Source organism: Heloderma suspectum, chromosome 12, assembly GCF_057233095.1.
Source record: "Heloderma suspectum isolate Gila_16-S chromosome 12, 16-S_ref, whole genome shotgun sequence".
Classification (NCBI taxonomy): domain Eukaryota; kingdom Metazoa; phylum Chordata; class Lepidosauria; order Squamata; family Helodermatidae; genus Heloderma; species Heloderma suspectum.
The window spans coordinates 34923375-34947154 of record NC_139469.1 but is presented as its reverse complement, the minus strand read 5'-3'; the positions used below and the strand labels follow the sequence as shown (position 1 = coordinate 34947154).

The 23780-nt window shown below is 44.9% G+C and overlaps 1 protein-coding gene across 2 annotated transcripts in view; it reads right to left on the bottom strand.

The window, feature by feature from the left end:
- Nucleotides 1–3908: 3908 nt before the first annotated feature.
- SLC5A11 (solute carrier family 5 member 11) overlaps nt 3909–23780 on the bottom strand; it is a 37599-nt gene continuing 17727 nt past the window's right edge. For both annotated transcript variants that reach the window (XM_084819072.1, XM_084819074.1), the window contains 6 exons: nt 20921–21028; nt 17476–17626; nt 14840–15008; nt 14478–14693; nt 9546–9714; nt 3909–7135 (listed from right to left, as the gene is read on the bottom strand). In XM_084819072.1, the coding sequence (XP_084675198.1) occupies nt 6915–7135; nt 9546–9714; nt 14478–14693; nt 14840–15008; nt 17476–17626; nt 20921–21028 (1034 nt within the window). In that variant the 3' untranslated portion in view covers nt 3909–6914. The remainder of the gene's footprint in view (nt 7136–9545; nt 9715–14477; nt 14694–14839; nt 15009–17475; nt 17627–20920; nt 21029–23780) is intronic.

The window sequence follows — 23780 nt, the reverse complement described above, 5'->3', positions numbered from 1 at the left end:
CTTGTTCAATATGGCTGTTCCGGAATCCAACAGAATAGTCTGAGGCAACTGACATGAGAGATAATGGCCTACCCTGAGAACTGAGCTGCATTGCCAGTCTGTGTTCTACAGATATCTGTACTTATCCGTTTAACCTGCCCTGCTCTACCTGAAAGAAAATAAATGAAAATAGAATATTTTTATTTATTTATTTATTGCATTTATACCCCGCCTTTCTCCCTCTCGCAAGGAACTCAAGGCGGCTTACATTATCCTCCTCCTCACCGTTGTATCCTCACAACAACAACCCTGTGAGGTAGGTTGGGCTGAGAGTCTGTGACTGGCCCAAAGTCACCCAGTGAGCTTCCATGGCCAAGTGGGGACTAGAACCCGGATCTCCCGGCTCCCAGTCCGTCACTCTCACCACTACACTACACTGGCTCTCCATGCTATTGTTGCACAAAATGCTAGTTTCGCCCCGTGGAGCCTGGTCCAATTTGCCCCAAAGAGGACAGTCAACTGCAGGCTGGGTCCAACTCGATTTTATTGTTTGCAAACAGTTCGACAGAGGAGCTCACGCTCAAAGCAGAGTCGACCCTGGGCGACCCCCGCGCTGCAGTTTTGTCACCTCGGCTTGCATTCCTCAGCCGGCGTGTCACCTTGATTGGTTGCCAGCAGTTTGCTTGGCAACCTTATCTTAGGGTTACTGCTCACTCATTCCAGGCATGCGCAGCTCTTACAATACCACGTGCGGCTTAAGACACGTACAATGGCTTTTAGGTTACATTTTTACTACACTATTATTTGCAATATTTCTGAACTGTGTTTCCACATTGCTCAAAGTGGTGAAAGAAAAATGGCCTGCCTTTGGGCTTTCTTTAGAGCAGACACTCAAAGAAGTCCCTCAGTCCCAATAGGTTTGTCTAAAAATGTTGGGCATCTATACACTAAGAAATTAGCTAGAGCATAGGTATGTGTATATGTGCAGAAGTATTGGGAAACCATTTTGCTATGTAGCAGCAATGTTGTAGAATATGAGACTCCATTAAATCCTGTGATTCATAGAATCATAGAATTGTAGGGTTGGAAGGGGCCCACAAGGCCATCGAGTCCAATCACCGCCCTAGGTCATGGGTTCCACTGTCGTATTGCTCTAACGGTCAGGAAGTTTTTCCTGATGTTCAGCTGGAATCTGGCTTCCTGTCACTTGAGCCCATTCTTCCGTGTCCTGCACTCTGGGATGATCGAGAAGAGATCCTGGCCTTCCTCTCTGAGACAACCTCTCAAGTCCTTGAAGAGCGCTATCCTATCTCCCCTCAGTCTTCTCTTCTCCAGGCTAAACATGCCCAGTTCTTTCCGTCTCTCCTCACAGGGCTTTGTTTCCAGTCCCCTGATCATCTTTGTTGCCCTCCTCTGAACCCTCTCCAGTTTGTCTGCATCCTTCTTAAAGTGTGGTGCCCAGAACTGGACACAGTACTCCAGATGAGGCCTAACCAGTGCTGAGTAGAGGAGAACTAGTACTTCCTGGGATTTGGAAGCGATGCTTCTATTAATGCAGCCCAAAAGAGCATTTGCCTTTTTTGCAGCCACATCACATTGCTGGCCCGTGTTCAGCTTGTGATCAACAACAATTCCAAGATCCTTCTCGCTTGTAGTGTTGTTGAGCCACATATCCCCCATCTTGTATCTGTGCATTTGGTTTCTTTTTCCTAGGTGCAGAACTTGGCATTGATCCCTATTAAATGTCATTCTGTTGTTTTCTGCCCAGCGCTCCAGTCTAATCAGATCACTTTGAATTTTGTTTCTGTCTTCCAAAGTATTAGCTATCCCGCCCAATGTTGTGTCATCTGCAAATCTGATCAGCATTCCCTGCACCTCCTCCTCCAAGTCATTACTAAAAATGTTGAAGAGCACTAGGCCCAGGACTGAGCCCTGCGGTACCCCACTCGTCAGCTCTCCCCAGTCTGAGAAGGTCCCATCGATAAGCACTCTTTGAGTCCGATTCTGGAGCCAACTGTGGATCCACCGGATCATTTTTCATCTAGCCCACTTTGAGCTAGTTTGCTCATCAGGAGATCATGGGGCACTTTGTCGAAAGCTTTGCTGAAGTCCAGGTATATGATGTCTACAGCATTCCCACGGTCCACAAGGGAGGTGACTTGATCAAAAAATGAGATCAGATTCATCTGGCAGGATTTGTTCTTGACAAATCCATGTTGGCTTCGAGTAATCACGACACTGTTTTCAGGGTGCTTCCAGATGGATTGCTTTATCATCTGCTCCAGAATTTTCCCAGGGATTGATGTCAGACTGACTGGTCTGTAGTTCCCAGGTTCCTCCTTTTTACCCTTTTTGAAGATAGGGACACATCAGCCCTCCTCCAGTCAGCTGGCACTTCACCCGTCCTCCATGATTTCTCAAAGAGAATAGACAGCGGTTCTGAGAGTTCTTCTGCCAGTTCCTTTATTACTCTAGGGTGCAGTTCATCTGGCTCTGGAGATTTGAACTCATTCAAAGTAATTAGGTGTTCCTTGACCATATGCCTATCCATCTCAAGCTGCAATCCTACCCCTTCAGCATGTACTTCGCCTTTGCCAGGGGGGTCATAGGCCCTCTTTCGGGAGAAGACTGAGCCAAAGTAGGAATTGAGCACCTCTGCCTTTTCTTTGTCCTCTGTTATTGTTTTGCCATCCTTATTTAATAGCTGAACAACCATTTCTTTCCTCTGCCTTTTACTATGCACGTACTTATTACTTGATAGATTTCAAGGAGAGTATTAGGGGCAAATTTGTTAATGGCAGGCAGGATTCAGTTGGAACAATTTTGGAAACAGCAATATTTAGCACTGATTGAGATAATGGAAGTGTAGGATATGGAATATTATGCCGATGAACAAATGGACTTATGCTGGGTTGGATTTGACCCCGATATTTGTCTGTGGGTGGTATGGGGATGTATGTTGTTTTTGAGCCATTATAGAATGTATGTGTTTTAAAGAACGTTCCAATGGGAGAAGCATTCCTTCCCAGAAAACGCACACAGAAGTCACCATGTTATCTAAACAAATTTATTGCCAATCAGTTTGATCTAGATCTTCTGCACAATTAAGGCTGCAGTCTTAAATGCATCTCCCAGGAAGTAAGCTCCACTAAATTCCATGCGACCTGTTTTTGAGGATACCAGCTGAGAATTGTGCTGCACAAGAATCACACAGTTGAGCTTTACAAATTTATTGGCATATTCAACCAGGAGCTACTCCTGCATGTGCCCCAAAGTAAAGAATGGCATGGGCACCAACCCTAATTCCTATGAGGTCCATACAGGACAATTTCCCAGTGGATCATGTGCAACCGTTCCACATCACACCGGAGCTGGTAAATTGGATTAAACTGGCTATTGCATTGTGAAGAAAATTGACCAAAATAAAACAAGTAGCAGCACAGACAAATAGAGGCATCTTTGCACAGGCACCTAACTCCATTCAGAATAAATAAAATACACATTTCTTGATATATTTTTGAAAACCATAAAAATATGACACAAAATACTTTGTAAAAAATACTATCTTCATTTTTATGTACAGTAAGAGAGACACTGTCAACACATCCTCCAGATGAATGAATGAATCCCTCCTCATCTCACAAATGTTCTGTACCTTTCAAAAACTATCCCATTCTCCTTTATAACGTAGCACATAAGTTTATAACTTATCACAGAAGCTTTGTGAGAGGTAATACAATTGCCCTGCACCCTGGAAAATGCCATTTTGCTTTCTCATCCTCCGCATTATGCTGAAGATCCAGCTTCTCACTTTAAATATTTACTTTTTTAGACAAAATTTTTATTAGCATTTAATACTATTTTAGCAAATACTTAGGATTATAAAACACCATTGAGATATGCAGAGCTGTACATTAAAAATACATCTGTAAATCAAGCATATCTGAATATATACGGAGGAGAGGAAAAGGAACATCACATTTTGTCCTCATAGTAAATGAGAACCTTAAGGCATGTCTGTACTACAAAGGTAAATCAATTGCAAACCTGTTGAATTGTCATGGCTTCCAGTCCCAGCCAGTCAATCCTAGGCACTATCATTCAGGAGGAGGGGTCGCCTAGGGACAGCATCAAGGGCAGGTGTGGTCGGGCACCTGCCAAGGGCCCACACACCCCAGCAGGGGCCCACTGAGAAGAAGCCCCAGGAGATGCACCTCTTCACCCTTGCCACCTGCTTGTTCACCTGCCTCTTGCTCAGGCCCAGATAGCGGTGGTGGAGAAGAGGGGCAGCAAATGCCACGGCCTACTTGCTCCCTGCGCACTGCCTGTCAAGAAAGGAAGTAGCAGCAATGATGAGAGAGAGGAGGAGGAGCAACAGCGGCTGGTGACAATGGTGGTGAGAATGGAGACTCACTGAAGGAGGGGGCCCACTGAGGGTATCTTGGCCAAGGGTCTTCAAAACCTGGAGCCAGCACTAGGGTCACCCACACTGAATTGCAGTAACTCTAGGATAGACAAAAATACTTGCTCACAATGTATGATCAGCAGTGCCGCTTGGGCTGGACCTTGGGGCCAAGATCCAGGGCTCCGCAGCCTCGGGGACCCCCAGCTGACCACCCAGAGAGCGGCAGGTGATGAGCGCATCAGGGTAGCAGAAGCAAGCTCCATTTTATTCCTGTAGACGTGATGGTGCCATGATTTAAGTGAGTTTAAAATGCAAAACTGCATGTGCTCAGAGGTTGTTGTTATGGCAAACAACTTTGTTATTGTTCCAGCATGTAGACTGCTGCAATCAACAGAATTCTTTCAGGAAAGGCATGACTGTTACTTGAATTTCAAAATGCAGAAGTGCTGGCCATAAAAAAAAATCCAGCATTGAAGCAGTTGTAAAGCATGGAATGATCGCGGGGGTGGGGGGAGAGATGTGAGATGTGAGTTGTGTGCTTCACGACTGAAGTAGTACATATGCCCATACAAAGGGGTGGGGGTGGCATAAGACCATCACACCCAGGGTCTAAAATTACCTAGCGCCACCAGTGTGTGTTATTAACTTGTGGGATTCACTACCATTAGCTTAAATAGGTCCATCAACAGCTATTAACTCAACAGAATCCCCACGCTCAGAAGCAGTAATCCTCTGAATATCAGATGCTGCAGACAAACAACAGGGGAAAAGGCCATCGCTGTCATGCCCTGCATTTTACTGGCTAATGCTGGGAAAAGAACGCTAGACTAAATGGATTTTGGTCTGATCCAGCAAGGCAGTTCTCAGGTTCTTATCCTCAAAGCACTGCAGTTGAGATAATTCTTTCAGGAAAGTCATGACTGTTACTTGAATTTCAAACAGCAAAAGTGTTGACCATTAAAAAAAAATCCAAAGTCCACATTAGTGTAGTATCTTTATTAGGCCAACCAAAACATCACAATAAATGTGCAAACTTTCAAGATCTCCAGATGTCTTCATCAGGCAGATGAAGGGGGGGGATGTTTCTCTGTCTTGCCCACACACTTCTAAATAACAGCTGGATTTATATTTTCAAAAGCATCAAACCTTTCCCCCTTTCTTGCTCCCAGCAGTCCTAGAGTCAGCCCCTGGTCCAGCCTGTAACCATCATAGGACCTGCTACAGCCTAATTTGAATGTCTGCAGATTCCTCCTCTCCCACTCCATTTTGTAATCCTGCAGACACCATGACTCCACCATCAAGTTAGCGCCAGGGGTGTGTGTCCTCCTTCCCCCTGCTTTTTGTAACATCTTCATGAGAGGGGGAAGCAGGCCCATCCCACCAGCCCTACTGAAAGACTTATTTTTCCCTCCTCCCTCCTCCTTTTTTCTTGTGTCTTTTTGGATTGTAAACCTGCAGGCAGGGGCTATTTTCTCTCACAGATTATTTTAAAGCTGCTCCAAGAACTTTTTTGGCTTAGCAGTAGGATAAAAATAACCTAAATAAATAATAAATAACATTGTGTTTGATGAAGAGATCTGGAGATCTTGAAAGCTTGTACATTTTTGTGACCTTCTGGTTGGCCTAATAAAGGTATTACACTAATATGGACTTTTGAATTTCAAAGTGACTTACATTTGCAATGCCCCCAAGGTCTATCTGTACAAGAATGATATTAAAGTGCCAAACTGGAGACAAACTGAATGTCTACAAACAAGATATCCATGAAGTGAACGTACCACAGAGAACACCAAGCTGACATAATTGATTTGTTACACGTGCATTCCGCCTTTTCCTCCAAGGAACCAAAGGCAGAGTACATGATTCTTCTCTCCCTTTTATCCGCACAACAACCCTGTGGGGTAAGTTAGGCTGAGAGTCAGTGACTGGCCCAAAGTCACCCAGTGAGCTTCATGGCCGAGTGGGGACTAGAGCCCGGATCGCCAGAGTCCCAGTCCAACACTCTAAGCACTACACCACGCTGTGCTGAACTACACCATGTTGTACTGCAATTACACTACTGACATTGTCGGTGGTTATGTGGGTGATGGCAGCCCCTGCTGACACAGTTCTTTTCCCCATGCTGTGGCGAGCCATTGTATCCCCGTCGCATGAGCACAAAAACCAAACTATCGTGATATTAAAGACACAGAACCACAAGTGAGACATGGGGCAATACTGGTCATTAGGACCATGCGACTGCAAGGAAGTGTATACCAAAAGAAAGGTGTGTTGTTCTGTTCCAGAAGAACTTTCTGCCAAGCAAACCTTCCACAGGCCTTTGCCCATAATCACTGCTGGGGACCTGATTATGTTGAATATGCTCCATATCCCACCACATCTGAATTCTTTAAGTATTTCAAGTTCCTTTCTTTTCTTTAGAATTTAAGAAATGTATCAAATAGTGCCAAATCATTATGTAGGGTTATTGTTCATCTTAGTCATTTTAGTGTAATCCAAGTGTGTGGGGCTGAACCAGTACAGGGAGATGCTATGCGAAGTAGGCCCAGAGGAAGACGCCAGCACTCATACACAATATCAAGTTGATGTTGAGGATGTGTTTCACCAATGGTGCTTCAGCCAGTGAGGGCACAGCAGTTTCTGCTTTAATCTCAACAGCAGTCTCAGTAGCATCCTTATCTTTGCTGTCCATTCCACAGATCCACAGAAACAACTTTGTTAGTTTAGAAGCCTTCTTACTACGCACGGCCCCTGAAGAGGAGACAGTCAGCAGTGAGGCAATGATTATGTTCGTGAAGGCAGTCGGCCTAGGCTGAGCTCTGTAATGAGCCTTATTCTGAAGACCCACAGCTGGCAGTCTAACCTAGCATCCCTTGAGAGCGGAACTCACAGATATCCTTCCATGGTCAGAGAAATCCCACATTTGGCAGTCCCTCTGGCATTTCGCATGACATACAAAACATTACCACCTTTCATTCTGGAATAATTAAGGCAGCATAACTGCCACCCCAGAATCTGTAAGCACAGATTTTAAAGTTTCTTAGATCTATTATTCCTAACATTTGACCCTTAAAACCATTACCAAGGGTTTACTAGGCACTGTACAGTTCACAGAAGTCTGTTTTGGAGCATCTCTACGCTAAGCTAAAATCCCACATTTAAAACAGGGCTTTCTGCTTCCATTCTAAATGCAGGATCACGACGGACTGCCTTTACATGTGCTTCCTTTCCACCCCCCTTTTCCCCCTCCACTGAGTCTTCTATATGTTTCATTATACAGCTGCTAGATGGCACTGTGGTCTAGCTCTTCTTATTGAGGTTTTTCCTCTTTTCATAAGGGAACTAAAGTGGAACTCTAGCATGGTAATTTGATAGCTCATCATCACCAATCTTTAAAAAAATAGAATAAAGGTCATTTAGCACAGGAGATGCCCTGGATGTTGACAATGTCATCTAAAGGACCCGCAGACTTCCATGAGTAACCAATCTCAATAGCAAGATAAAAGCTCTGTGTGAAGAAGCCCTTGCACTTGAAGATCTTTAGGAAAGAACCTGTACTTTGTCGAGTATCACCTTCAAGAGCCACTGTGAGACGGAGTGAAGTTGCCTCTTCTCTGTAAGAAGATCTCAGCAGCAAGAGGACTGAAATCAGTTTCAAGCTGTGGGTATATTCTAATATTAGTGGACAACAGCTTGGTGACAGAGCACATGCTTTGCATGCAGAAGGCCGCAAGTTCATGTCAGGGTGAAAACTGAGCCCATAGAGCCCCAGAGCAGTTCTGATTCTGAGGAGGAACAGCAATCCGTGGGAGAGGAGCTCACTCATCTCTCACAAGCACAGCAGCTGACAGAGATTCCTCCTGTCAGCATTCCTGGGATAGATAATGACCCTGGCAGTGAGAGAGTGCTGGAGGGGGGCTTGCTGGATGCTCGGTGCAGACGCAGGGAGCGACAACAGATGGAGGTGCGCGGAAAGGAGGCGTAGCACTCGTTTGGCGTGCAAGCAACGGTAGCATCCCGAGGACCCAAGGGAAAGAGGGAGGATCTCTCCCTAGCCCAAAAGTTCAGGGTCTTCCCATGATTCTCCTTCGAACAGGGACCAACTGCCTAACCTGGAGCATAGGCTACTCTGCTATCTTTCCCCAGTGCTGATCCTTGCTTAATCGCTGGTGATTAGCATCTGAAAGAGTCATTAAGTTGTAAATGGAATAAAGCCTTGAAAAGAATCCTTTTCATCTGTGTCTTGAGTTGGCTATTGGAGTAGACTGTAAGAGGCAGCTAGGGTGCTCCTGACAGGAGCGACGACAGATGGAGGGCGCCGAAAGGAGGCACTCCACTCATCTGGTGCTCAAACAACGGTCGCGTCCTGAGGACCCAAGGGAAAGAGGGAGGATCTCTCCATACCCCTTAAGTTCAGAGTCTTCCCATGGTTCCCCTTCAAACGGGGACCAACTGCCTTACCTGGAGGACTACTCTGCTATCTTTCCCCAGTGCTGTTCCTTGCTTAGTCGCTAGTGATTAGTATCTGAAAGAGTCATAAAGTAATAAAGGAATAAAGCCTCGGAAAGAATCTCGTCGTCTGTGTCCTGAGTTGGCTATTGGAGGGGACTGCAAGAGGCAGCTAGGGCGCTCCTGACAGTTCAGTCCTCAGCATCTATTAAAAGGATCTTGAACAGTATGGGTGGAAAAGACCTCACTCCACCTGAGAGTGTGGAGACCTGCTGCCTAACAGAGTAGACAGCTTACTGAACTAGGAGGCTCCTTCTACTGCCATCGGAAGGGCACCTACTTTGCACGTGGAAGGTCCCAGGTTCAATCCCCGGCATCTCCAGGTAGGGCTAGGAAAGAATCCTGCCTGAAACCTTGGAGAGCCATGGCTGACAGTCAGTGTTGACAATACTGGTCTAGATGGACTCGGGATAAGCCAGCTTCCTATGTTCCTATCTCTTATTGAAAACAAAAAACAGAAACCCTTCACCATCACCACACACAAAAACTGGGTTTCATAAGTTGAAGTAAAACTCTTAAAGCCTGAAATTTGTCAGTATAATGAAGTAAGAGACAATGTAAAATTAATCCCTACCATAATCATTGGGGTATACTAAATGCAAAGGTTTTGTACTGTTATAGGATTTTGCAGACAGAGTAACAGCTCACTTACAAGTATGCTTGTCGCAAACCTTTTCAGGGCCGTCACTGATATCCAGCTGCACTGGAGGGTCAGCCTCATGGATTCCATTGGCAGGGATGGGTGAGGGACTGCTAGAGGTTGTTGGAACATCCTTCTCTACTGGAACATCCTTACGTGTAAACCAAGTAAGGCGGCTGATCTGGTGGGACAAAATAACTGGTTAAACCAAATAGGTCCTCTTCACAGCCTCCAAGTTTGGTCAGAAAAGACCGCCCAACAGCTGTCAAGGATTCTGTCACGTTGTGTGATGACTCATGTGGTGATCCCACCCATATGTTAGACAAAACTAGATTGGGCACTTACATAGGTTTGCATTGCCACCAGCAGGCCTGCGGGTGTTCTATGAATGGTGAAAGTGCTGAATTATTTGGTGCAGAATTAGAAGACCTTCTCCTTCATGTTTAAAAACATCAAGCGTCTATTCCTCATGGATGTGAAAATTGGCTTGCAAGTGTGTGGGGGCAATACTTGATGACGTTTCCTAAGCCAAAAGGAGGCTCAGTGGGATTTCCAGAGATCAGAGCATCGAATATTCTGCATAGCTCCTTGACTCTCCCCAAATATGTATCATGTGGGAATGTTGTTGTTCAGTCGTTCAGTCGTGTCCGACTCTTCGTGACCCCATGGACCATAGCATGCCAGGCCTTCCTGTCCTGTGCTCTCTCCCGGAGCGTGCTCAAGTTCATATTCATTGCATCGGTGATGCTATCTAGCCATCTCGTCCTCTGCCGTCCCCTTCTACTTTTGCCTTCAGTCTTTCCAGCATCAGGGTCTTTTCCAGAGAGTTTTCTCTTCGCATTAGGTGGCCAAAATATTTGAGCTTCAGCTTCAGTATCTGTCCTTCCAATGAGCACTCAGGGTTGATTTCCTTTAGGATTGACTGATTTGACCTCCTTGCAGTCCAGGGGACTCGTAAGAGTCTTCTCCAGCACCACAGTTCGAAAGCATCAATTCTTCGGCGCTCAGCCTTCCTTATAGTCCAGCTCTCACAGCCATACATTACTACTGGGAAAACCATAGCTTTGATTAGACGGACCTTTGTTGGCAAGGTGATGTCTCTGCTTCTTACTATGCTGTCTAGGTTGGCCATAGCTTTCCTCCCAAGGAGCAAGCGTCTTTTAATTTCATGGCTACAATCACCGTCTGCGGTGATCTTGGAGCCCAAGAAAGTAAAATCTGTCACTGCTTCCATTTCTTCCCCTTCTATATGCCAGGAAGTGATAGGGCCAGATGCCATGATCTTAGTTTTCTTAATGTTGAGTTTCAAACCAGCTTTTGTACTCTCCTCTTTCACCCTCAACAAGAGGCTCTTGAGATCCTCTTCGCTTTCTGCCATTAGGGTGGTATCGTCTGCATATAGGAGGTTGTTGATAATTCTCCCGGCAATCTTAATTCCGACCTCTGATTCATCCAACCCGGTGTTTCTCATGATGTACTCTGCATATAAGTTAAATAAGCAGGGTGACAATATGCAGCCTTGTCGTACTCCTTTCCCAATTTTGAATCACTCGGTTGTTCCATGTCTGGTTCTTACTGTTGCTTCTTGACCCTCGTACAGGTTTCTCAGGAGACAGGTAAGGTGGTCTGGTACTCCCATCACTTTAAGAATTTGCCACAGTTTGTTGTGATCCACACAATCAAAGGCTTTCGCGTAGTCAATGAAGCAGAAATAGACGTTTTTCTGGAATTCTCTTGCTTTCTCCATGATCCAGCGAATGTTGGCGATTTGATCTCTAGTTCCTCTGCCTCGTCGAAACCCAGCTTGTACTTCCGGTAGTTCTCCGTTCGCATACCGCTGAAGCCTAGCTTGTAGGATTTTGAGCATCACCTTGCTGGCATGTGAAATGAGCGCAATTGTGCGGTAGTTTGAACACTCTTTGGCGTTGCCCTTCTTTGGAACTGGAATGTAAACTGACCTTTTCCAGTCTTGTGGCCATTGTTGAGTGTTCCAAATTTGTTGGCATATTGAATGCAGCACTTTAATAGCATCATCTTTTAGGATTTTAAATAGCTCAGCTGGAATACTGTCATCTCCGCTAGCTTTGTTGTTACTAATGCTTCCTAAGGCCCACTTGACTTCACTCTCGAGGATGTCCGGCTCAAGTTCAGTGACCGCACTATCATGGCTATCAGGGACATTCAGATCTTTCCTGTATAGTTCTACTGTGTATTCTTGCCACCTCTTCTTAATCTCATCTGCTTCTGTGAGGTCCCTGCCTTCTTTGTCCTTTATCATGCCCGTCTTTGCACAAAACGTTCCCTTGAGATCTCCAATTTTCTTGAAGAGATCTCTAGTCTTTCCCATTCTGTTGTTTTCCTCGATTTCTTTGCATTGTTCATTTAAGAAGGCCTTCTTGTCTCTCCTTGCTATTCTCTGGAATTCTGCATTCAGTTGGATATATCTTCCCCTTTCTCCCTTGCTTTTCGTTTCCCTTCTTTCCTCAGCTACTTGTAAAGCCTCATCAGACAGCCACTTGGCTTTCTTGCATTTCTTTTTCTTTGGGATGGATTGAGTTGCTGCCTCCTGAACAATGTTATGGACCTCCGTCCAGAGTTCCTCAGGCACTCTGTCTATCAGGTCTAATCCCTGAAATCTATTCCTCACCTCCACTGTATATTCATAAGGGATATGATTTAGGTCATACCTGAACGGTTTAGTGGTTTTCCCTACATTCTTCAATTTCAGCCGAAATTTTGCAAGAAGCAGCTCATGATTTGAGCCACAGTCAGCTCCAGGTCTTGTTTTTACTGACTGTATGGAGCTTCTCCATCTTTGGCTGCAAAGTTCATAATCAATGTGATTTCGATATTGACCATCTGGTCATGTCCATGTGTAGAGTCGCCTCTTGTGCTGTTGGAAAAGAGTGTTTGCTATGATCAGCATGTTCTCTTGGCAAAACTCTATTAGCTTTTGTCCTGCTTCATTTTGTACACCAAGGCCATGCTTGCCTGTTATCCCGGTGATTTCTTGACTTCCTACTTTAGCATTCCAATCCCCTATGATGAAGAGGACATCTTTTTTTGGTGTTAGTTCTAGAAGGTGTTGTAGGTCTTCATAGAATCGATCAACCTCAGCTTCTTCGGCATCAGCGGTTGGGGCATAGACTTGAATTACTGTGATGCTGAATGGTTTGCCTTGCATTCGTACTGAGATCATTCTATCGTTTTTGAGATTGTACCCCAGTACTGCTTTTCCCACCCTTTTGTTGACTATGAGCGCTACTCCATTTCTTCTAAGGGATTCTTGCCCACAATAGTAGATATGATGGTCACCTGAATTAAATTCGCCCATGCCTGTCCATTTTAGTTCGCTGATTCCCAAGATGTCCATGTTCAATCTTGCCATCTCATATTTGACCACCTCCAGCTTACCTTGATTCATTGATCTGACATTCCAGGTTCCTAAACAATATTGTTCCTTACAGCATCGGACTTTCTTTTCACCACCAGACCCATCCACAGCTGAGTGTCCTTTCGGCTTTGGCCCAGCCACTTCACTCTTTCTGGCGCTACTTGGAAATACCCTCTGCTCTTCCCCAGTAGTATATTGGACACCTTCTGACCTGAGGGGCTCATCTTCTGGCGTCATATCTTTTAGCCTTGTGATACGTTCCATGGGGTTTTCTTGGCAAGAATACTGGAGTGGGGTGCCATTTCCTTCTCCAGTGGACCACATTTTGTCAGAACTCTCTGCCATGACCTGTCCGTCTTGGGTGGCCCTGCACGGCATAGCTTATGGCTTCACTGAGTTACGCAAACCCCTTCGCCACAACAAGGCAGTGATCCATAAAGGGGCATGTGGGAATAGCAAACTGCAAAATGGCTTGTGGTGAGAATTACACCACTTGCACCACAACCTTTGCCCCTCTGAAAAAGTACTCCTCTCTGACCTATGAGACCTCTTTGGAAACACCCAATACAGAACTCCAGTTAACCCCCAAGTCCTAGGATTTAATGACATTTGGTTCCATTGACTTTACAGATAAGTCAAACCAAAACATATAAAAACAGGCATTTGGCCTACTAAGTTGATTTGTTGTTCTCTGCTGCTCTGTGTTTTTAATCTGTATGTTTAATTTAATTATGTTTTTAACTGGCTTCCATTTTAAAACACTTTTTATCTGTTCTTGTCTGCTTTTTATACAGTCTGATTGTGATGCAGCTGTCCCCAACTTGGTGCCCTCCAGCTATGTTGAACAACAACATTCATCGTCCCCAGACAGAATGGCCATTGACCATGCTGGTTGGGGATGACAGGAGTTTTCATCCAACCCATTTTGAAGGCAACAGGTTGGGAAAGGCTGTTTTAAGGCTATTATCTCATGTGGATTGGTTGTTTTCCATTGTATCTGTACTACTGTCAGTCACCTTAGACATTTTTTATAGAAAAGCACAGTATAAATGTAACAATAAATAAGGACCAATTCACGCAACCATTTAATCTCTTTTCCTTTCAATCTGGAATGATGTTTATAGTCAGTGTGCTGAATAAGAGCATCCAGTTCCCTTTGAAGATGTGTTCTTAGAGCCAGACTGGGACAACAGCCTGGCCTTGTTTCAAATGACTGGAGACATGTGTACTAATCTCATATGCTAGGGAGTGCATTTCATGCACCAGTGTGTGTGCATGCTTGTGTGCCTGTGTGTACACATCAAACAGGCTGCTCAGAGCAGTGGAGGCACATGAAACAATTTGCGTTCATACAATAGGTTCCCTGATAGGTAGGTGTGAGTGTGTTTCCAATGCTTACTCAGTGATATGTTACTCTTGAGCCAAAGGCTTCCTGACTAATTTTGCTCCAGGGTTCTGACCGGCTCAGACCTGAGCAGCCCTAAGAGCAGGACACCAAAGAAAATTTGTTTAGTAACAAAAAGTGGCATTGCCCATTTGAAATTCCGTACCATTTCTTCAGGAGGAGGCTCCGTCAAGAGGCTGACAACCACCACCAGGACTAGTGTGACCAGCCCCAGGATCATGGAGAAGTAGAGATAGTGAACGTATTTCACCACAGTTGGTCGGTTGTCTGGCTCACCACACTGTGGCTGCAGGTAGATGAAATCCAGAATCATGCGGATCAGGCCCATTACCATTCCAACCAAAAGACCACAGAACGCACCCTAGGAGAAAGGAACAATCTCATGTTAGAACAAGGAGAGCCGTCTATACCATAGTTAGGTGTAGCATGTGCCATCTGCTCTGCCCACCTCCTCTACCATAACAGCCATAATGTGATGGCCCAAAAAGACGTGCAGCACAGAGTTACCTTTTCATTTGTTCGCCTCCAGAAGCAACCCAGAATGAAAACTATGGCCACAGGCGGTTGCAGGTAGGAACTGATGGTCTGGATGTAAATGAAGAGTTGGCCACCCTGGCTTGCCTGCACCAGCGGGATCCACAAAATGGAAATGACTACAAGGAGCAGTACAAACACCCTGTGTCAAGAAGAAAAGCCTGGTTATTTCTTTTTCCTTTCCTTTTATTTATCTCTTTATTACAATAAAGCCAACAGCCAAAGCTCTCTGGGCAGTTTACAAAGATTAAAAACATTAAAAACACAGTATACAGAGATTAAAAACCATTTACATTAAAAACACACGAACAGACAATATACACAAAAGAACATATGTCTAAAACAACTTCAAACAAGCAATCTCAAAGCAAACAACCATAATCATAAGACATTCCACGATCGATTAAAATTTATCATATGCTGCCAAATGCCTGGGAGAAGAGAAAGGTCTTAAGCTGGCACTGAAAAGATAACAATATTGGCACCAGGTGGGCCTCGTCGGGGAGATCATTCCAGTTCCATAGTTTGGGGGCCACCACCTAGGAGGCCCTCTCCCTTGTTGCCGTCTTCTGAGCTTGCCCCAGAGTAGGCAGCTGGAGGAGGGCCTTAGATGTTGAACATAGTGTACAGGTAGGTTCACGTTGGAAGAGGCGCTCCATCATACATTGCAGTCCCAAGCCGTGTAAGACTTTATAGCTTAAAACCAGCACCTTGAATCGGGCTCGAAAACATACAGGCAGCCAGTGAAAGTGGGCCAGAGTCAGTCTTCTATGTTTGGACCTTCTGGTCTCCATTATCAATCTGGCTGCTGCATTTTGCACGAGCTGCAGCTTCTGAACCATCTTCAAAGGCAGCCCCACATAGAGTGCATTACAGTAATCTAACTTGGAGATTACCAGAGCATAGGCAACTAAACCCAGGTTATCCCTATCCAGATAGGAGCATAGTTGGGCCACCAACTGAAGTTGGTAGAAGGCACTCCGTGCCACTGAGGCCACTTGACCCTCAAGTGACAAAGATGGCTCAAGGAGAACCCCCAAGCTACGAACCTGCTCCTTCAGGGGGAGAGGAACCCCATCCAGAACAGGTTGAACACCCTCCATCCAGTCAGAAGAACCACCCACCAATAGCATCTCAGTCTTGTCTCGATTGAGTTTCAATTTATTAGCCCTCATCCAGTCCATTGTCACAGCCAGGCACTGATCTAGCACATCCACAGCCTCACCTGAAGATGAATAGGAGAAATAGAGCTGCGTGTCATCAGCGTACTGATAACGCACTCCAAAACTCCGGATGACTGCACTCAACATTTCATGTAGATGTTAAATAGCATGGGAGACAAAACTGACCCCTGAGGAACCCCATACTGGAGAATCCATGAGGCCGAGCAATATTCCCCAAGCACCACCTTCTGGAGCCGACCATCCAAGTAGAAGCGAAACCACTGCAATGCAGTGCCTCCCACTCCCAGCTCAGACAATCGTCCCAGAAGGATAGCATGGCTGATGGTATTGAAAGCTGCCGAGAGGTCAATGAGAATCAACAAGGTCACACTCCCTCTGTCTCTCTCCCGATATAGGTAGGGATGTTGGAGAATTTCTTCACGAATCTCCAGGAGGCCGAATGCCAACGCATTCGGCCCCCCAAAATTGGTGGAGAAACGGTCCGCCACCGCCCCCCGCGCCCCCCCGGGATGGGACTTACCTTTGTCGAATGTCCCTGGTGCTGGCGGCTCCCGGCGGCGGCGGCCAGTCTTCCAACCAGCTGCCGCCGCCGCCATTTCCAAGGTGAAAAAAAACAACAACAACAAATGTGATAGGCTACGTAAAGATTTACATAGCCTATCACGGCTAGATTTTCAAAAAACACCGTGATAGGCTACGTAAATCCTTACGTAGCCTATCATGGCTGACTTTGGGGAAAAAGAAAAAAAAAGCACGTACGCAAATGGTGGCGCCCATGGGCGACGCCATTTGCGTATGCGGTTTTTTTTTTTTCAAAGTCAGCCGTGATAGGCTACGTAAGGATTTACGTAGCCTATTACGGCTGACTGCAGGGACGCAAACGGCGGTGGCTATGGCCGCCGCCATTTGCGTCCCGGCAGGAGACGAGATTCGCAGCCGGAGGGACGGGGCGCCTCCCCCCCGGCCAGAATTTCGGCCGGAGGGACGGGGCGCCTCCCCCCCAGCCAGAATTTCAGCGGGGAGGGATGGGGCGCCTTCCACCCCGCCCAGAATTTCGGGGGGAAGAACGGAGCGCCTCCCCCCCACCGCGAAGCAAGCTGCAGGATAAGGTAAGGGACTTTCGTCCATCCCTAGACATAGGTCATCATATGGGGTGACCAAGGCTGTTTCCGTGTCAAAACCTGGCCTGATCCCTGACTGAAATGGATCTAGATAATCCATTATAAAAATAATTATGTTTTAACTATTAATTTTTATGGGTGAGAGAGTCAGTCATTCAACGTAAGTTTTGGTATTGCTGACACATATTAATACTCTGTACAGAACGTCTTAGCCACTAATTTGCATGGTTACTGCTTGTCTGCTATTTGTCTGACTTCTCTGAGACCTTTGCTGGACGTGTGCCATGTGCTTGGCAAGTCCTACCTGCCAACAATCATGAGTTCCCATTCAGAAGACAGAGGCCTAAAATGCCGCCAGAGATCCATGGTGAAAATGGTGCTTGCACTGTTGAAGATGGAAGTCAAAGAGGACATCAGTGCAGCAATCATCACAGACATCATGAGCCCTCTTAGTCCTGGAAGCAAAAGGAATTGTTAAGCTGATATGAGTGCGTCACAATGTACAGCCTGAACTAAGTAAAGGATCCACCATTCTCCTACGTACCCAGGACCACCAAGCCTATGCCATTTACTGCATCATAACTTGCATCCAGTTCCAGGGGTTGGGGAGTGGAGTTGGGGAGCGTTGGACCATTAATCTCACTACTTGTCTTAGGGGAAAGACAGGGCAGAGCCCCTGCTTTGCAGGCAGAAGGTCCCTGGTTCGATCCCCAGCATCTCCAGGTCGGACTGGAAAAACTCCTGCCTGAAACTCTGGAGAGCTGTAGGGATGTACGGATTCCCCACCGCCCGTTCTGGTGAGGAATCTGCAGGGGGGGGAGGCGATCCGTTCCTCCCCCCTGGAATCCTCGCGGAGCATGCCCCGGATTCCCCTGATTTTTTCGGCTCCCCGAACTTACGTAAATAATTCTGTAAATACTGCTGAAAAATCCTTTTCGCGTGCCCGCCATTGGTCTCCATAAGAGTAAAGCCCTTTGCAGGGATTCCCCATGTAACTTCTGGTAACCTGACCTCACCTGAACTCACTGGACCTGACCTGACCTCACCGGACCGGACCTCACCTGAACTGACTTCACCTCACGTGACCTCACCTCCACAGACAATAAACAGAAAAGACGAAGGATTTCCGTGGACTTCGCAACTCAGCCCCAGCGAAAGAAAGCCTCGGGAAAATGCCTCATAAAAAGGGTAAAGCCGTTCATGTTCTTCTTCCTCCGTTTCTGATTTACGGATTTCTTTTCGTAATTATTTTAATAAAATCTGCTATTCAGCGGACAAAAAAAAAAAAAGAGTCCACGTGAGCTCCGGTCCGGGTTAACTGGGCCACCCCGTTCTGAGGAGGATTCCACGGACCGGATTTGTCAGAGTTCGATCCCATTTAAAATTCAGGCAGAATTCTCTGACATCCCTAGAGAGCTGCTGCTGCCAGTCAATGTCAACAATACTGGGCAAGCGTCCGAGTCAGTATAAGGCAGCTTCCTATGTTTCTATGTCTTGGAAAGTAGACATTTAAAACACTTGTCTGATTAACCTTAATAGCTTGCCAGGGAGATATAAATCTTCTGAGAGGTACAAGGTCATCTTGCAAGCAGATAATGTTAGTCCATCACAGGTTCTTTGGCTCCGTTAAAATATGGGCATTCTTTGTGAGATCAGAGAAATTCAGAAATAAAATCTTAAATAGTGTGACAATAGGGATGGGAGAACGAGGGATGCTCAAACTTGCTGAAATTCTCTGAACTTCACTTCAAAGCTCAATTCAGCTTGCTCCCATTCTCATTTGTGACCAGTTTCTTCTGTTTGTTCAAACGGAAAAAGTGTGCATTTTGAATAGGAAAAGTGTGCATTTTAAAACGTATGCATTTGTTTAAAATGCACACTTTAAAAAATGCACAACTTAAATGGCATATTTAAAAAATTGTGCACTTTAAAAATTGTGCATTTCTTAATGTGTGCATTTTTTTAAGTGTGCATGTTGTGAACATGAATGCAAGTTTGGAAATTTGTGAACATTTTCAGAGAACATACACTCTTGCTTGTGTTTGGGTGTACAAACAGGGCAGTTTCGGCTACTGGGCAGTATACAAATGAGATAGATAGATGATAGATAGACAGACAATAAATTGTTGAGTTATTTGCGAACCGAGACAAAATTCTCATACATCACTATATGACAAACCCCAATATATTGATATAGCTCAACAGTGCCCCCACCGTGCCAGGATCCCTGAATAGGATCATCTAACTTTTTTGTCCTCCAACATGCTTCCAAAAATTTAAGCTCTTTTTTATAATGGGCTTGTTTCCAGATCGGGACCAGCCAGTGGAACTTCCTTCCGCATGCTCTGCTGACCTGCCGAGTTCCGGAAATGAGAATTTTTGCTCATTTCAGGTTACTTTTGGAACCGCTAGCTCCCTGTTGCACAAGCAGTGTGTTCCACTGGCACATGGGCAGGCTTGGATGTTGCTTCATACTTTTAGGATTTTCACAAGGCTTTTGTTGAGTCTTATGTTTCTGAACTTTGGGCAAGGAAACCCAAAGTGCCTTCCTTGGGCTTTTCTACATGAGGCTTTTAACCTGAACCTTTACCAAGGATTCTGCTTCCAGATTCTTTGTGGGATGAAGATAGCTCCTTTACACTTGTTTTTTTTCCGGGGGGGGGGGGTGTCTTTCTCTGCCTTTCTATATGTTCCATTACACAACAGCCAGGTGGCGCTCTGAAATAGCAGAATTGTGCAAATACAGGATGCTTCTATAACACCACTGAAAAAATACCAGACTTTTCTCATTAGGAAAAAAAAGTGATAATGGTTGCAAACATTGTGTAAAGGACCTGCAAACAACTGTTAGTGAGGAACTGCAAGTGCACCATAAAAGCCTCATGTAGAAAAGCGCCGTATTTTATTTTTTCATAGGACTGGGAAGAAGGGAGGGGTCCTTAACAATAGTGCTGAGAAACTCCACAACGGCCTAGGGTGAGTAAGGAGGTCCATCCTGACTGGTGGCAGCCTATCAGTAATTCTTTTGGGGGGAACCCTTGTAAAGAAAGGGTCCACCAGCAAGAAAAGTTATTCTCCTGTTCCCAGTAGCTAATACATCTTGCAGCTACTTTATTGTAACAGTGAGCAAAGAATTAACCTTTGAGTTTCCATGATGCATTTCTTTGGGATACTGCAGTTCCCTGTTTGGAGTTTTGAATGCTGCTAAGTGCCTTTACTACATGCCACATGAACATGCCAATGAGAGCTTCCCTTCCAAAGCAAATAGGAACTCCCCCCTCCCTGTTTGCCACGGTTCCTGACAATTCTTCTGCAGTGGCTATTTACACTTTTAAAAATGCACACATGGAATACAATAATGTCACATCTAGATTGTCCTTGCAGGTAGTTTGGTCTTATTATCTCTATATTGTAGATGGGGAGGCAGAGACTGAGAGAGAGAGAAAGAGAGAGAGAGAGAGAGAGGGAGATGCCTCAGGTCCCTAGTGAGTTCATGTAGCCAAGGAGAGATCTGAACCAAGAGCTCCCTGACTCACAGTTCATATTTTTTACCATGAATTTCTAATATTGATGGTTAATATGCAAATTGCTTCTAAAACAGATAAAATAAGGGCCTGTAACTATAGATATGGGTCCTGAACATTTGTGTTTGTTGCCATCACAAAGTGCCATTGCTTCCCCACCTACAGTTAAATTTCCCTCTGCCTCATCAGTTGTACATCTGTTTGGGTCACTGAGAAGTCTCTTACCTATTGGCAGCAGTTCAATGACAAGTTTGGGGTATGCAATATCAGAACATCCAGATGGGTTGCCACAGATCTCTTTACAGACTTTTGGATCAGCACAGGCCACTAAATCTGCAACAGAATGTAATTAAAGATATGTGTGAATACAAGAGAGAGAGAGAGAGAGCTCCCATCAGTCCACCTGAGACTTTCCTCACTGGATTTGCACCCCGCAGATTAAGAAATGTTGGCTGAGTGCACACCATAGGGTCCATTCCAAAAGCATAGCTGTGTTAGCCTATCAGAGCAAAAGCATGAAGTACTGTGGCACATTAGATGCTATTTTAACATTAATTCTGGTTGAATAAACAAAGTTAAAAACATTAAAAGGAATACATGTAAACATTCAATACAACAATTCATTCAATACAACTCAATATAACAATTCAGTAGAACAATTCATTACAAACTATTCCCTGCTCCTAATCCAGAGCTTTCTAGATTATGTTTAGTAAACCTATATCCTTTATAATATCTGCACTGTTGTGTACTCCTTATTCCAAACATTCATATATTATTTGTTTAAATGTTAATTAAGAGGTTGATATGTTTTAATTAAAACCTTTTAAGACAGCAGGAATACCAGTATCAATTAGTATTATCGTTGATGATTATTACCATTATTATATTAATAGTAACATTCCAATATAATAAATATATGCCACTCATTTATACATTTCTGAATATTACTTGGCTTCCCCAAACATGTATGCAGTGATTTTGTACATAAGCATGATATGGCTTCTGAAGGTTTTGCATACAAAATGATATGCAAAACCTTCAGAGGCCAATCTTAAAGCAAAGGTCTTTTTCTGCCCAATTCTTGACAAAGAACACTTTCACTGTTGTTAGCATATTAACTCAGTTCTTATTTTTCTTACACAGCATTTGGTGATGTTCAGGAGAACTACATTTGGTATAAATACTAATCTGTTGCCTTTTATATTATATATAATAGTTTTAATTTCTATTAGGCATTCCTTATTACCATACAATCCCACAAGATATGCATAAAGTTAATGTATTTGACTTTCATAACAAATTGTGGCAAGTTCTTGGTGGGATGGGGATACCAAGTCATCTTGTCTGCCTCCTGAGGAATCTGTATAACGACCAAGTAGCAACGGTAAGAACAGGCCACGGAACAACAGACTGGTTAAAGATTGGGAAAGGAGTACGGCAGGGTTGTATATTCTCACCCTACCTATTCAACCTGTGCGCAGAACACATTATGCGACGTGCTGGGTTTGATGAACCCAAGGCTGGAGTTAAAATCCCTGGAAGAAACATTAACAATCTCAGATATGCAGATGATACCACTTTGATGGCTGAAAGCGAGGAGGAGCTGAGGAACCTCATGACGAAGGCGAAAGAAGAAACTGCAAAAGCTGGGTTGCAGTTAAACCACAAAAAACCAAGATTATGGCAACCAGCTTGATTGATAACTGGCAAATAGAGGGAGAAAATGTGGAGGCAGTGACAGACTTTGTCTTTCTAGGCGCAAAGATTACTGCAGACGCTGACTGCAGCCAGGAAATCAGAAGATGCTTACTTCTTGGGAGGAGAGCAATGACAAATCTGGATAAAATAGTGAAGAGCAGAGACATCACACTGACAACAAAGGTCCGCATAGTTAAAGCAACGGTATTCCCCGCAGTAACCTATGGCTGCGAGAGCTGGACCATAAGGAAGGCTGAGCGAAGGAAGATAGATGCTTTTAAACTGCGGTGTTGGAGGAAAATTCTGAGAGTGCCTTGGACTGCAAGAAGATCAAACCAGCCCATACTCCAGGAAATAAAGCCAGACTGCTCATTTGAGGGGATGATATGAAAGGCAAAACTGAAGTACTATGGCCACATAATGAGAAGACAGGATACCCTGGAGAAGATGCTGATGCTAGGGAAAGTGGAAGGCCAAAGGAAGAGGGGCTGACCAAGGGCAAGATGGATGGATGATATTCTGGAGGTGACGGGCTCGACCTTGGGGGAGCTGGGGGTGGTGACGGCCGACAGGAAGCTCTGGTGTGGGCTGGTCCATGAAGTCACGAAGAGTCAGAAGTGACTGAGTGAATAAACAACAATATATTTGACATCTCTAACATCTGCTGCCAATTAATCTATACATCATTTTAATCCTAACAGATGGATAGGACCACTGGAAAATAATATTGTGGAAGTTTTCCTTCAACACAACAAATTCCCAAGAAGTTCTGTTTTACATATAGAATTCCAGTCCTTATCTAATAGAGATAAACTATTGTAGCAGATATTCTTGTGTACTCTTACTTTATAGCAGAGGTGAGCAACTTCAGGGGGCGCAGGGTCCACTTCCCCCTCCTGGAACCCTCCCCTTGACAGTCACATTCCATGACAGCAGCACTAAACTCCCCACTAAATTTGTCACTTCTAATCCTCAGTAGTGGTTTGCTGCCAAAATTCAGTAGCAAACTGCCTTTTTTTGCCACTGCACTGTGCTGGGGGCTGCGCCAGAAACCGGGGGGGGGGGGCATGTGGCTGATGGTCCACATGTTGTTTACTCCTGCTTTATTGGATACACAAGATCATTTACACTGGTTAGATGGTGGGCAGTATCTGGAGTGCCATTTAGGGAACATAAAGGAGGCAATTTCTCCTCTCCAAAATTATGAGTCTTCCTCAAGAGCACGCATATCTGGTTCTATACACTGAGGAATGTGGTGTGCTCTTGAGGAAGACTCACAATTTTGGAGAGGAGAAATTGCCTCCTTTATGTTCCCTAAATGGCACCCTTTGAACCTTGCTGTGAATCATGCCTCCTCTCTCTTTCTCTCTCTCTCTCTCTCACA